The following is a 13,675-nucleotide window of genomic DNA, read 5'->3' on the forward strand; positions in this document are numbered from 1 at the left end:
CCTCCTGGGTTCAAGTGATTCTCCTGCCTCAGCCTCTCAAGTAGCTGGGATTACAGGCGTGTGCCACCGCTTCCGGGTAATTTTTGTATTTTTAGTAGAGATGGGGTTTCGCCATGTTGGCGAGGCTGGTCTCGAACTCCTGACCTCAGGTTATCCGCCTGCTTTGGCCTCCCAAAATGCCAAGATTATAGATGTGAGCCTCCTCGCCTGGCCTATTTATTCATTTTATAACATTTATTGAATACCTACTTTGTGTGATGTTCTGGTTTATACTAATGAATGAGATGACCAGGTCCCTGACATTAAGGAAGTTTTAATTTAATTGTATGGAGAAGAGGTAGGTAACTCAGTCATTGCCAGAAGCATATGTATATGTATCTTCATTGCCTATGGGAATGTGATTGGGGAACATCAAAATTAGACTAAGGATTTAGGAAGGCTACTAAAAAGAGGGGATTGTTTGAGCTGAGTTTTGAAGAAAGATTGCAAGAATTAGTGAAAGAATGATATTGTAAGCAGAAGAATTTCCATACATAAAGTCACAGAAGCGTGAGCCACTGAAGGAACTCTCTAGAATTCACTTTCTTACTCACACCAGCCACATTTCAAGTGCTTAGTAGCCTTAGCTAGCTGGTAGCTCCTATGGTGGATAGCTCAAATATAGGCCTTTTCCATCATTGCAGAAAGAACAAGGCTGCACTCAGTAGTTCATTTTTGTGGATGTAGAGAGCATTGGTGATGGGTGGAGGGAAAAGAAAGCTAGAGAGGTAGACAGAGGCCTGACAGTATTTGGAGGTCAAGCAAAGGAATTTCAGCTGCATTCTTAAAAGTTGTAGTGAGCCAGGCTGGGCACAGTGGCTCACGCCTGTAATCCCAGCACTTTGGGAGCCTAGGCGGGTGGATCACGAGGTCAAGAGACTGAGACCATCCTGGCCAACATGGTGAAACCCCATTTCTACTAAAAATACAAAAATTAGCTGGGCGTGGTAGTGCGCGCCTGTAGTTCCAGCTACTCGGGAGGCTGCAGCAGGAGAATCGCTTGAACCTGGGAGGCGGAGGTTACGGTGAGCTGAGATCAGTGATAGAGCGAGACTCCATCTCAAAAAAAAAAAAGTTGCAGTGAGCCATTGGAATGATTTTAGAGTGAGTGATATGATCCACTGTGTTTTTTAGCTAGATTCTCCCAAAAGCAGGGTGGAGGACTAGGTTGGAGTGAGAGAGGAAATACAGAGGTCTCCACTAGAAGAGAGAGGACACGTTGAGACCCTTGCACCTTTTATTTTATCATCATTATTGTCATTGTCATCATTACTGTTTTGAGAATGAAGCCTGAACTAAGGCGGCAGTAGGAAAGGAGAAGAGCCAGGTAAGAGAAAGGCAAAGAGCACACAGATCTTGAAGATTGCTTGAACTTAGGACCTGAAGAAGAGTGAGACCTTGCTGGTGACAATGGCCGGCTGGCAAGGTCACTCTGAGGGAACTTGGAGAGCAGTGCTTTGGAATGTAATGGTGATGAGTTAACGTACAGGCATGGATGTGTTGTATAGGCAAGTGAACAAAGGGATCTAGAGCTCGTCAGAGAGAATCTTGGCTGAAGATCAAAAAGTGGGAACCATCATTCTGTGAGTGGTAGTTAAGGGTAGGAGGGACGGTGAGCATGGTCACTCGGGTAAGTACAACAAGTGAAGCGTGAAGAGCCCAGGGTGGCTCATGGGGAACTCAATACTCTTCTCCTCCTCCTTTTTGAGGGGCAAATGAGAAGTATGTACTCACAAAAGAGACTCAGAAGGAGTCCCCAAGAAGTAGGAGGAAAAACAAGAGATTGCAGGGTCACTGAATGAAGGGGCAGAGTGTTGAGAAGAATGGTCCACAGTACAGATGGAGCAGAAAGTTCAAGTACGTTAAGGAGTATGGGAAATACTTGTTGGACTTGACAATAGAAATTGTTGATAATCTTAGTAAAGGTATTTTTATTCAAGGGTTGAAGACAGAGTGGGTTATGTTGAATTAAGGGATATATAGGATGTGACAAATTTGAGTCAGTGAAGATGATAATTTCAAGATATGTTGTTTATAGGCTCACGCCTGTAATCCCAGCACTTTGAGAGGCTGAGGTGGGTGGATCATGAGGTCAGGAGTTCAAGGCCAGCCTGGCCAAGATGGTGAAACCCCGTCTCTACTGAAACTACAAAAATTAGCTAGGCATGATGGCAGACGCCTGTAATCCCAGCTACTCAAGAGTCTGAGGCAGGAGAATCGCTTGAACCTGGGTAGCAGAGGTTGCAGTGAGCCAAGATCATGCCACTGTACTCCAGCATGGGTGACACAGTGAGACTCCATCTCAAAAAAAAAAAAAAAAAGAAAGAAAAAAAAGAAGAAAAGAAGTGAAGAAGAGATGATAATTCGAAAGGGTTGTAGGGATTTGAGATGTGAGAAAGTTAAACATGGTTATCTACAGAGGGAAAAAATGCCATAATAAAGGGAGAGGATAAGAATGTCAGGAGCTGAGGGGAGTTGTTCTAGGCCACTGGGGACATAGAGGAGCATGGAATGCAGAGCACAGGTGGAGAGAGGAGCTCCCATGGAAGAGAAGCATCTCTTCCACTATTACGAGAAAGAATAACCAGGGTGATTGTGGATGCAGGTAATTTTGTAAATAGCAGGAGAAGAAACTGGGAAAGTTCCTGCCTAAACCACTGGAAAGATATTGTGGAGTTAGATAATTGGAATCACATCTCAGCTGGACTACTTTTTAATTGTGTGATCTAGGGCAAATTACCTGTCTGAACTTTGTTTATTTATATGTGAATGGGCTAAAGTTAGATAACATGGAAAGCTCTTTTTTTTTTTTTTTTTTTTTGAGACGAGTCTTGCTCTGTCACCCAGGCTGGAGTGCAGTGGTGCGATCTCAGCTCACTGCAAGCTCCGCCTCCCGGGTTCACGCCATTCTCCTGCCTCAGCCTCCAGAGTAGCTGGGACTACAGGCGCCCGCCATCACCCCCGGCTAATTTTTTGTATTTTTAGTAGAGACGGGGTTTCACCGTGTTAGCCAGGATGGTCTCGATCTCCTGACCTTGTGATCTGCCCACCTCGGCCTCCCAAAGTGCTGGAATTACAGGCCCAAAGTGCTGGAATTATAGGTGTGAGCCGTAATTTGCGCCCCGCTGGAAAGCTCTTAACAGTGCCTAGTGCATGGTTGAGGCTTAGTAGTGCTAGTTCTTCCATCTTCCCTTCCCTTCATTACCTTGTGATACAAAGTCTCTTCAAAAAGTGATAAGGAGAGATTGTGTCAAGTGCATGTCACACACGTGAAAATAAGTGGTATCAGTGACCGATACCATGGCACAGTGACATTCAAAGGAGCAGCAACAGTGAACCAGGTATTTAAGGCTTGGGTTTAAAGAGCATAATACAGTATTTTTCCTTTCCTTAAATAAAGGCAAAGATGAAACAGGTTAATAGGGGCTTAACACAATAAGCTATGAAGTTCATTGTTGTAGGAAACCATTGTAATAATCAAGATATTCAATGAGTTGTCAACTGGGGTCCTTGAACTAGATAAACAACAAAAGATACGTAGCTAGTTAGCTCTTAAGTATTTGTTTAAATATATTTACATGCTTTTCTTCCCTTCCTATCCTATCTCCTACTAACAAATCAACTACTACCCCCCGGTAAAACAAAAACAAGAGGAACACAAGGAGACCTGTAAGGTTTTCCAAGTCTATAAATACATTTCTGGTCTTAGGTGCAGGCACCCTTCCTGATTTGTCTATTTTTTTTTTACGAAAATGTGGTCTGTTGGTTTCCTGCTTGTAATTTTTCTTCATTATATATTTAAAACTTGTGTGTGTGTAAGATGTCATTAATTTAAAGTCTCTGGACATTTTGTGTTTAGTCATTAAGTGGAGAGTTATTAAGTATCTGCTTTGTTAGGTCATGAGCTAGAACTGGGGGATGTTGTGATGATAAAAATTCACTCTTTTTTTTCTTTTTTTTTTTTCGAGACAGAGTCTTGCTCTGTCAGCCAGGCTGGAGTGCAGTGGCACAATCTCAGCTCACTGCAAGCTCCGCCTCCTGGGTTCATGCCATTCTCCTGCCTCAGCCTCCCGAGTTGCTGGGACTACAGGCGCCCGCCACCATGCCCGGCTAATTTTTTGTATTCTTAGTAGAGGCGGGGTTTCACCATGTTAGCAAGGATGGTCTCAATCTCCTGACCGCATGATCCGCCCGCCTCAGCCTCCCAAAGTGCTGGGATTACAGGCGTGAGCCACCGCGTGCGGCCAATTCACTTTCTCAAAAACTTCAGGAGAGGGCGGCAAGTACATTGGATAAGTGATATGATATATTTTTAAGTATCATTTTTGGAAAACATTTTAGAAGTCTTTATGCAAACACTTTTAAAAGAAACGTTTTCTAAAGGAAAGCTTTTCTAAAGAGATTTTTTGAAACCTTAGATGGAATTGGACTTTATGCCCACTTTTGTGGGAAAAAAAAAATTCCTTAGTCTAGTCACTATTCTGACTTGCATTTGATTATTAGGCCAGTTTTAATTTTATGTTGTTAATTTTAGTCCCTTCCAGATATGCAGCATATTCAGGAAGAAAACTTATCTTCCCCACCATTGGGTCCTCCCAACTATCTACAAGTTTCCAAAGATTCTGCCAGTACTAGTAGCAAGAACTCTTCTTGTGACACGGATGACTTTGTTTTGGTGCCACACAACATCTCGTCAGACCACTCATGTGAGAATCTTTTCTACTTGTACACATTGTATTTCTTAATCTACTAAACTAGCACCCGTATATTACACTTTCTTGTGTAGGGCACCTTTTCAAATGAGCATTTTATTAATTGTTTGAATTCTCAGAATTATATTCCTACCTTTTTAAAATTTACTCAATCATCTTCTATTAAACAATAATTTTGGATTCTGAAGGTACATGAAAACTTTATAGGAAATGATCTCAAATTCTGTTTGTATCCAAACAGAAAGAAATAGAGAAACCAGCAGAGTGAGTGAAACTAAGGAAAGAAGGGAACAATTCATTTGGGGAAAAAACCTGAGTCAAAAGAGTGTTATAAACAATCTGAACGTCCTTCAGAAAATACTTATATAAGTTAAGGAATGAGCTTCATAAATATTTGGGAAGAATTTTCATAAAGGAACTAGAATCCAAGTGACTAAATAGAGCCAGTGTACTTTGGAATAGTGAAGGGTACCAGAAAACCTACAAAAAAGATTAGGTAAAACTATTAAAAAGAAGGAACCATGGTTTGATCATGAAGGAATAGTATCAGAAAAGCTAGAGATTTGATTACTGTAATAATTGAATAGTATCAAGTGCTAATTGTGTGCAGCAGTTTGTATCAGGTCTTTTTAGTTGTTCGTCTAGTACTTATTTAGTAGATGCTCATTCTAGGCACTGTGCTAGTTGTTGTGAAGACCATAATCCCTAGACTGAATGTAATTAAGTATTAGCTGGGTGCAGAAGGGAAAACATGGACCACAGCAGCAATGCCATGGCAGTTTATAACCAGCATTATGAGAAGTGAGAGTTACCTTTAAAAGTCATCTAGTACAGTGGTTTTATTTCTTTTTTCTTTTTTTTTTTTTAATTTTATTATTATTATGCTTTAAGTTTTAGGGTACATGTGTACAACGTGCAGGTTTGTTACATATGTATACATGTGCTGTGTTGGTGTGCTGCACCCATTAACTCGTCAAGTGATTTTATTTCCTTACCAAAAGTAAGTCAAACTTTTAAAATCATGAAACATTTTAAACAAAATAATAGAGCAGATACTCAAGGTACCCACTAGGCTGTGTTACTTTTATATAGGTCAATATTTTGCCATATTTGTCTTAGATGTCTTTTAAAAATATATAAAATGCTCTAAGTTGCCGGGCGCAGTGGCTCACGCCTGTAATCCCACCACTTTGGGAGGCCAAGGTGGGCAGATCATGAGATCAGGAGTTTGAGACCAGCCTGACCAACATGGTGAAACCCCGTCTCTACTAAAAATACAAAAATTAGCCAGGTATGGTGGCGCACACCTGTAACCCCAGCTACTCAGGAGGCTGAGGCTGGAGAATCGCTTGAACCCCCTCCAGGAGCACTGGGGTCCCTGGGAGGGGGAGGTTGCAGTGAGCTGAGATTGTGCCATTGTACTCCAGCCTGGGCGACAGAGAGTGACTCCGTCTCAAAAAACAAACAAACAAACAAAAAATGCTGTAAGTAAAGCTAAAGTGCCTTTTCTCTTTCTGTTCTTGCTAGCGGTATATTCTTCCTGTAGATTTCATATTTCTGCATATAATTGTATCCATACTTAACATAGGGTTTTTGTGTTTTTATAGTTACAGGTTGAGCCTGCCAAATCAGAAAATCTGAAATGCCCCCAAATCTGAAACTAATTTTAGAGTGCCAGCATGATGCTCAATGGAAATGCTCATTGAAGCATTTCAGATTTTAGATTTTTGCATTTGGAATGCTCAGTATAATGTGAATGTTCTAAAATTCGAAATTCATTCTAATACCTGAATTGTATAATATAACTAAAACACAGTTTATCCATTTCCCTACTGATTTATAGTTGGGTTACTTCTACCTTTTCACTATCCAAAATGTAATGAGCCAGGCATTGTGGTTCACAACCTGTAATCTCAGTAGTTTGGGAGGCTGAGGAGGAAGGATTGCTTGTACCCAGAAATTTGAAACCAGTTTGGGCAACATAGTGAGATTCTTTCTCTACAGAAACTAAAAAGTTAGCCAGACATGGTGGTACACACCTGTAGTCAGAGCTTCTCTGGGGGCTGAAGTGGGAGAATCGCATGAACCCCTAAGTTCAAGACCACCCAGGGCATCATGGCGAGACCCCACCTTTACCAAAAATAGAAAAATTAGCTGGGTGTGGTGGTTCATGCCTGTAGTCTCAGCTTGGGAGTTTGAGGCTGCAGTGAGCCATGACTGTGCCACTGCACTCCAGCCTGGGCAACAGAGCAAGACCCTGTCTCAAAAAAAAGAAAAGAAATATATATATATGTATATAATAACAGACATTCTTGTGTACATGTCCCAGAATTTCTTCTAACTAAAAACTTAGATATCTACAACTTTACAATATATTGGTACAAACAACTTGTACTAATATTCTCTGTCATGCTGTCCTAGTGTTATAATGGTGTTCTATATTTTCTTCTAAAGATTTTGTTTTCCACATATAATTTTACCTGTAATTCATTTTTGTAGATGGAGCAAGGTAGAGATCGGTCAGTTGTCCTATTTATTAAATATTTGTCTTTTCTCCACTGATATGCAGTGTCACGTTTGTCATGTCAGCTTGAAATACAGGATGGGGTTTCTTTTTTTGTCTATATTATAATTATTTTTAAATTTGTGTGTGTCAGTATGTGTGTGTGGTCTGGGAGGGAAGGAGGGGCAGAGAGCATTTCAGTATTCTTCAGAATCACTCTGGCTATTCTTGGCCCTTTCCCCCCACGTACAGTTTAATTTCAGCTCAATAAGTTTATGAAAACCATTTTGGGATTTTGATGGGAATTGCATTGACTATATAGTATGACCTATTCAAGGACAGGCAGGTTCTTGACAATATTAAGTTACCTAATTATGAATGCGTATTTCTCCACTTATTTAGGTTTCTTTAATGTGTTTTGATACATTTTTATACTTTTGTATATAAAGAGCATTCACATCTTTTGTTTTATTCTAGTTATCTTCTTTCTTGTGTGTGCTGGTGTAAATGTTTCAAAACTGCTCCTGTCAAGATCTTCCTGCTGTCAAATCCTAGGTGTCGGTTCTCAGTCCTCATTGTCCTGATATATCCACATTTGTTACAGTTGATCATGCCCTTCTTTTTAACGATTAAAAATGTGCTATTGTGAAATGTATCATACATACAGGATGTTTAAAACAGCTATACAGTTTAAAAGTAATACATAACAAGTACCTGAGTGCCCTGCTGATTTTTATCTTTTTTTGGTCTGATTTTCCATCTTTTTGTCTTATTGCTCTAATTTAATTTCATTAATGTTTCTTTTTACCCGTTTAGTGAGTTTTTCTTTTATGCTCTCATGTTTTAAATTTTCAGAAGTTCTTTTTCTCTGAGTATTGTTCTTATTTCAACGTGCAGTATATTATTGTATGCTCTTTGAGGATGGAGAATTTGAAAGTTGTTTGAGAGCTCTTTACGTGGGAGCGTCTCATTGACAGCAAGCAAGCCTCTTTGATGAATGATATGGCGGGGGCAATTCTTGGGACTATTTCCCTTTTGGAGGGCTACTCAGATCCCCCAAAAGACTCATCCAATCTTTTGCCTAAAGAGTTTAAACCCGATACTATCTGGAGTAGCAAAATGGGGGAAGAAGTATGGAGTTCTCAATAGTCAGCGTAAAATTTCATTTAATAACTCTTTTCCACTAATCTCTTTTATCAGTGTAGTAAGTACCCTTGCTTTTAATTTTTCCTGCTGTTCTGCAATTCAGAGACCCTCTGTTTTACTCTGTCCCAAGTATGAATGTACAGTTTTTTGCTATAGTGGGAGATGGGCATTGCCTACCTGCATAAGGTTGGGGAAAGGATATAAAATTCTAACTGCTACTTTTAAAAAGAATTCTATATAAAAATATGTTGTATTATGTATATTTAAGGTATGCAACATGATATTATGAGATATACAAATGGTCACTGGCTTACAATTTTTTGACTTTATGATGGTGGGAAAATGATATGCATTCAGTAGAAACCATCCCTCAAATTTTGAATTTTGATCTTTTTCTGTGTTAGCAATATGTGGTACAGAACTGTCTTGTGATGCTGGGTGGCAGCAGCTAGCTGCAGCTCCTAGTCAGCCTGCGGTCACCAGAGTAAACAGCTGATGCTGGAGATACTCAACACTTTATAAAATAGGCTTTGTGTGCCCAATTGTAGGCCAGTGTAAGTATTCTGAGTATGTTTAAGGTAGCTGGGCTTAGCCATGATGTTCGGTAGGTTAGGTGTATTAAATGCATTTTGACCCAGGACAATTTCAGACTACAATGGGTTTATTCAGAAGTGACACCATCTTAGGTTGAGGGGCATCTGTATATAGTAAAATGGTTACTACAGTGAAATAAATCAGTGTATTCATCAACTTACATAGTTACTCACCCCTCCTTCCATGAGCAGCTGTAATCTATTCACTTACCAAAAATCCTGAATATGATACACTATGATGAACTATATTCTAACTGCTTCTAAATAGACTTTCAATCAATCCTGCTTTTAGTCCTACCTTCAGTGCTACTCTGAAAGGTATCTGGTACTGCTGATTACTCAGCATTTTGGAGTTCTGTGATGTAAATTGGTTTACTTCTGGGCTTTTCAGCTGGCTAAGGTTCTATCTTCTTGGGTCAACTAAGTCAAATACTACTTATCCATCAACTTTATACCTTCCAAATTTTGGTGGCTGTGAACTTTTCTGTTCTTTTTGTCCTTGTGAGTTTAGGCTCTTCTCTTTTCTGTCCCGTTGCCTCTATAGTTTCAAAATTACAATATGGTATCAAAAGAACTCTGTGACTATTACTTAAAATATGATTATTTATTGGTCCTATCTGACTTAAAAATTTTTTAAATGTGGTCATTGAAAGCCATTTAAGATCTTTTCTGAATCTTTTTTGTCCTTAGGATAATCTCGTTGCGTATATGCAGTCAAATTACTGAGTTTCAAAGTTACTTGAGGCCGGGTTCAGTGGCTCATGTCTGTAATCTCAGCACTTTGGGAGGCCGAGGTGGGCAGATCACTTGAGCTCAGGAGTTCGAGACCAGCCTGGCCAACATGGGGAAACCCCGTCTCTACTAAAAATACGAAAATTAGGTGGGTGTGGTGGCACACACCTGTAATCCGAGCTACTTGGGAGGCTGAGGCAGGAGAATTGCTTGAACCTTGGAGGCAGAGGTTGCAGTGAGCCGAGATCATGCTGCTGCACTTTAGCCTGGGCGACAGAGTGAGACTCTGTCTCAAAAATACATAAATTAAAAAAAAAAGTTACTTGAAATAATTTCCCTCTCATGATTAAGTATCAGGTTGATACATGATTAGATTCCTTTACTTTTGATTTTTAGGGATTTTACTTTCTTTTGATTTAATTTCGTTTGAAAATTATGTATGGTTTCAAACTCAAAGCTACAAAAGAAAGTACACTTAGTGAAATCTAGCTTTTATCCCTGCCTCTTCTCCCTGTTTTCTCAATTCTCCTATAGACATGTATTCATTGTCTTTAAATAAAAATGGACTCCCCTTTGCCCTGCTACTGTTTGTTCCCTTACTCTGATTTATTTTCCTTTATAATGCTTATTGCTACCTGACATTACTATGTTTTTTGTTTTGAGAATGGGATCTTGCTGTGTTGCCCAGGCAGGTTTCAAACTCCTGGGCTCAAGCTATTCTCCCGCCTCTGCCTCCCTAAGTGATGGGATTCCAGGCATGAGCTACCACACCTGGCCTTCTTCCATGACATCTTGTTCAACAACCCATGCAAGACCTGAGAGAGTGTTATGCAGGAGGATGGGGTAATCTGACATTTTATGGAACTAGACTTTGTTATATGGTCATTTCTTCTATTATGTTACATACATGTTCTTTGCAAAATTTTGCAATAAAGTTATGTGCAAGTGGTATTAAAGGGCACAACTCTCAGAACTTTTGTCATTGACACAGAAAAAGGAACCCGATAAAAACAGCACAGTTTTTGCATATTTAATGGGGAAGAAATATGTAAACACTGCAATAAATATGGCATTTTATTTTGAAGAAGACCTCAAATTTGCTTATAGAAGTGGGCATCCAAAGAGTTGCAGCCTATGTCTTCAGCTAGGCGTAGTTTTCTGACGTCATCTATTATTTCTTATAGATGAAATCATAACATAAGCCAATGGTAATTTTGCATTGTGCATGAAATCCTAATAATCATGTTGGAACAAATTTGTGTTTTTTTTAAGCAGATGGTATAACAGGAACTGATTGTACTTTTCTCTCCTTTAGATGATATGCCAATGGGGACTGCTGGCAGACGTGCTTCAAATGAGTTCTTGGTGTGTGGAGGGTATGTATATTTACATTATCTTATTAAAAGTTTTTTTTATATTTTTGTGAGTAAGGTTATAGAACTTAGTGTTCTTGATTTAAGATCTATTTTGCTTAACAGTCCATTATTTCTGGTTTTTTTTTTTCTTTTTTTTTTTTTTTTTTTGAGATGGAGTCTGGCTCTGTCACCCAGACTGGAGTGCAGTGGTGCGATCTCGGCTCACTGCAGGCTCCACCTCCGGGTTCACACCATTCTCCTGCCTCAGCCTCCCGAGTAGCTGTGACTATAGGCGCCTGCCATCACGCCTGGCTAATTTTTTGTATTTTTAACAGAGACAAGGTTTCACTGTGTTAGCTGGGATGGTCCCGATCTCCTGACCTCATGATCTGCCCACCTTGGCCTCCCAGAGTGCTGGGATTATAGGCATGAGCCACCGTGCCCGGCCTCAGTATTTCTTTTCTTGAAATTTTATTTAGTTATTTTTTTCTTTGAGATGGAGTCTTGCTCTGTGGCCCAGGCTGGAGTGCATTGGTGGGATGTTGGCTCACTGCAACCTCTGCCTCCTGGGTTCAAGCCATTCTCCTGTCTCAGCCTCCCAAGTAGCTGGGATTACAGGCATGTGCCACCATACCCGGCTAATTTTTTTTTTTTTTTTTTTTTGAGACGGAGTCTCGTCCTGTCACCCAGGCTGGAGTGCAGTGGCGTGATGTCGGCTCACTGCAGCCTTTGCCTCGCGGGTTCAAGTGATTCTCCTGCCTCAGCCTCCTGAGTAGATGGGATTACAGGTACGCACCACCGTGCCCGGCTAATTTTTTGTGTCTTTAGTAGAGATGGGGTTTCACCATGTTGGCCAGGCTGGTCTCAAACTCCTGACCTCAGGTGATCCGCCTGCCTTGGCCTCCCAAAGTGCTGGGATTACAGGTGTGAGCCGCTGCGCCCGGCCTGAAATTTTAATTGTGATTAAAAAACAAGTAAAATCTACTATTTCAGCCATTTTAATGTTTATAGTTCATTAATGTTAAATATGTTCACATTGTTATGCAACCAATTTCTAGGACTTTCTCATTTTGCAAATCTGAAACTCTATACTCGTTAAACATTACCTCCCCGTTTCCCCTTCCCCTCAAGGCCCTGATAATAACCACATTCTGCTGTCTGTTTCCATGAATTTGACTACTTTAGATACCTCATGTAAGTGAAATCATATAGCATTTGCCTTTTTTGTGACTTGGCTTATTTCACTTAGCGTAATGACTGTAAGGTTCATCCATGTTGTGGCGTGTGACAGGCTTCTTCCCTTTTTACAGATGAATTATATTCCATGGTATGTATATGCTACATTTTGTTTATCCATTCATCCATTGGTGAATATTTGGAGTTGCTTCAACCTCTTGGCTATTGTGCATGCTGTTATGAACACGAGTGTGTAAATATTTCCTTAAGATCCTGCTTTCAGTACCTTTGGATATGTACTGAGAAGTGAGACTGCTGGATCATATGGTAATTTTGTGTTTAATTTTTTCAGGAATTGGCTAAATAGCAGTTGTGCTGTTTTACAGTCCCACCAACAGTGCACAGGGGTTCCAGTTTCTCCACATTCTCACCAGCATTTGTTATTTTCTATTTTTTTGATAGTAGTCATCCTAATTAATGAGCATGAGGTGATACCTCATTGTGATTTTGATTTGCACTTCTCTAATGATTAGTGATGTTGAGCATCTTTTCTTATACTTAGCCATTTGTATATCATCTTTGGAGAAATCTCCAGTCAAGATCTTTGCCCATTTTTAAATTGAGTTATTTGGGTTTTTGTTGTTGGGTTGTAAGAGTTCTCTATATATTTTCGATATTAGCCTCTTGTCAGGTATGGTTTGCAAATATTTCTTCCCATTCTGTTGGTTGTTTTTTGACTCATGTGTCCTTTGATACATGAAAATTTTTTAAGTTGGAGGAGGTCATATTTGTCTATTTTTTGTTTTGTTGCCTGTGCTTTTGGCATCATATTCAAGAAATCATTGCCTACTCCTATGTCATTAAGTTTTCCCTCTGTTTTCGTCTAGGAGTTTTATAGTTTTGGGTGTAATGTTCAGGCCTTTAATCCCCTTTGAGTTAATTTTTGTGTATGGTGTATGATAAGATTCCAACTTTACTCTTTTGCATGTGGATATCCGGTTTTCCCAGCACCATTTGCTGAAGAGACTGTCCCTGTCCCGTTGTGTGGTCTTAGCATTCTTGTCTAAGATCATTTCACTGTATATGCAAGAGTATCTTTTTTTTTTTTTTTTTTTTTGAGGTGGAGTTTTGCTCTTGTTGCCCAGGCTGGAGTGCAATGGTGCAATTTTGGCTCACTGCAGCCTCCGCCTCCCAGGTTCAAGCAATTCTCCTGCCTCAGCCTCCAGGATAGCTGGGATTACAGGTACCCACCACCACGCCTGGCTAATTTTTTGTATTTTTAGTAGAGACGGTTTTCGCCATGTTGGTCAGGCTGGTCTCGAACCCCTGACCTCGTGATCCACCTGCTTCGGCCTCCCAAACCTTAAACAATTTGATGTACTCTAAGGCGCCCCTTGAGTAGCACTGGTACCTTAGGGG

General features: G+C 40.1%; 1 protein-coding gene across 5 annotated transcripts in view; it reads left to right on the top strand.

Moving 5' to 3' along the window:
* The window catches only part of ULK2 (unc-51 like autophagy activating kinase 2), a 104,160-nt gene that overhangs the window by 54,019 nt on the left and 36,466 nt on the right, over positions 1-13,675 (top strand). For all 5 annotated transcript variants that reach the window (XR_010115635.1, XM_063617737.1, XM_063617739.1 and 2 more), the window contains 2 exons: positions 4,574-4,745; positions 11,041-11,101. Coding sequence is in view for 4 of the 5 variants with exons in the window: in XM_063617737.1 (XP_063473807.1) it covers positions 4,574-4,745; positions 11,041-11,101 (233 nt within the window). In the remaining variant the exon portion in view is untranslated. The remainder of the gene's footprint in view (positions 1-4,573; positions 4,746-11,040; positions 11,102-13,675) is intronic.

This window comes from Symphalangus syndactylus, chromosome 14 (genome assembly GCF_028878055.3).
Source record: "Symphalangus syndactylus isolate Jambi chromosome 14, NHGRI_mSymSyn1-v2.1_pri, whole genome shotgun sequence".
Classification (NCBI taxonomy): Eukaryota; Metazoa; Chordata; class Mammalia; order Primates; family Hylobatidae; genus Symphalangus; species Symphalangus syndactylus.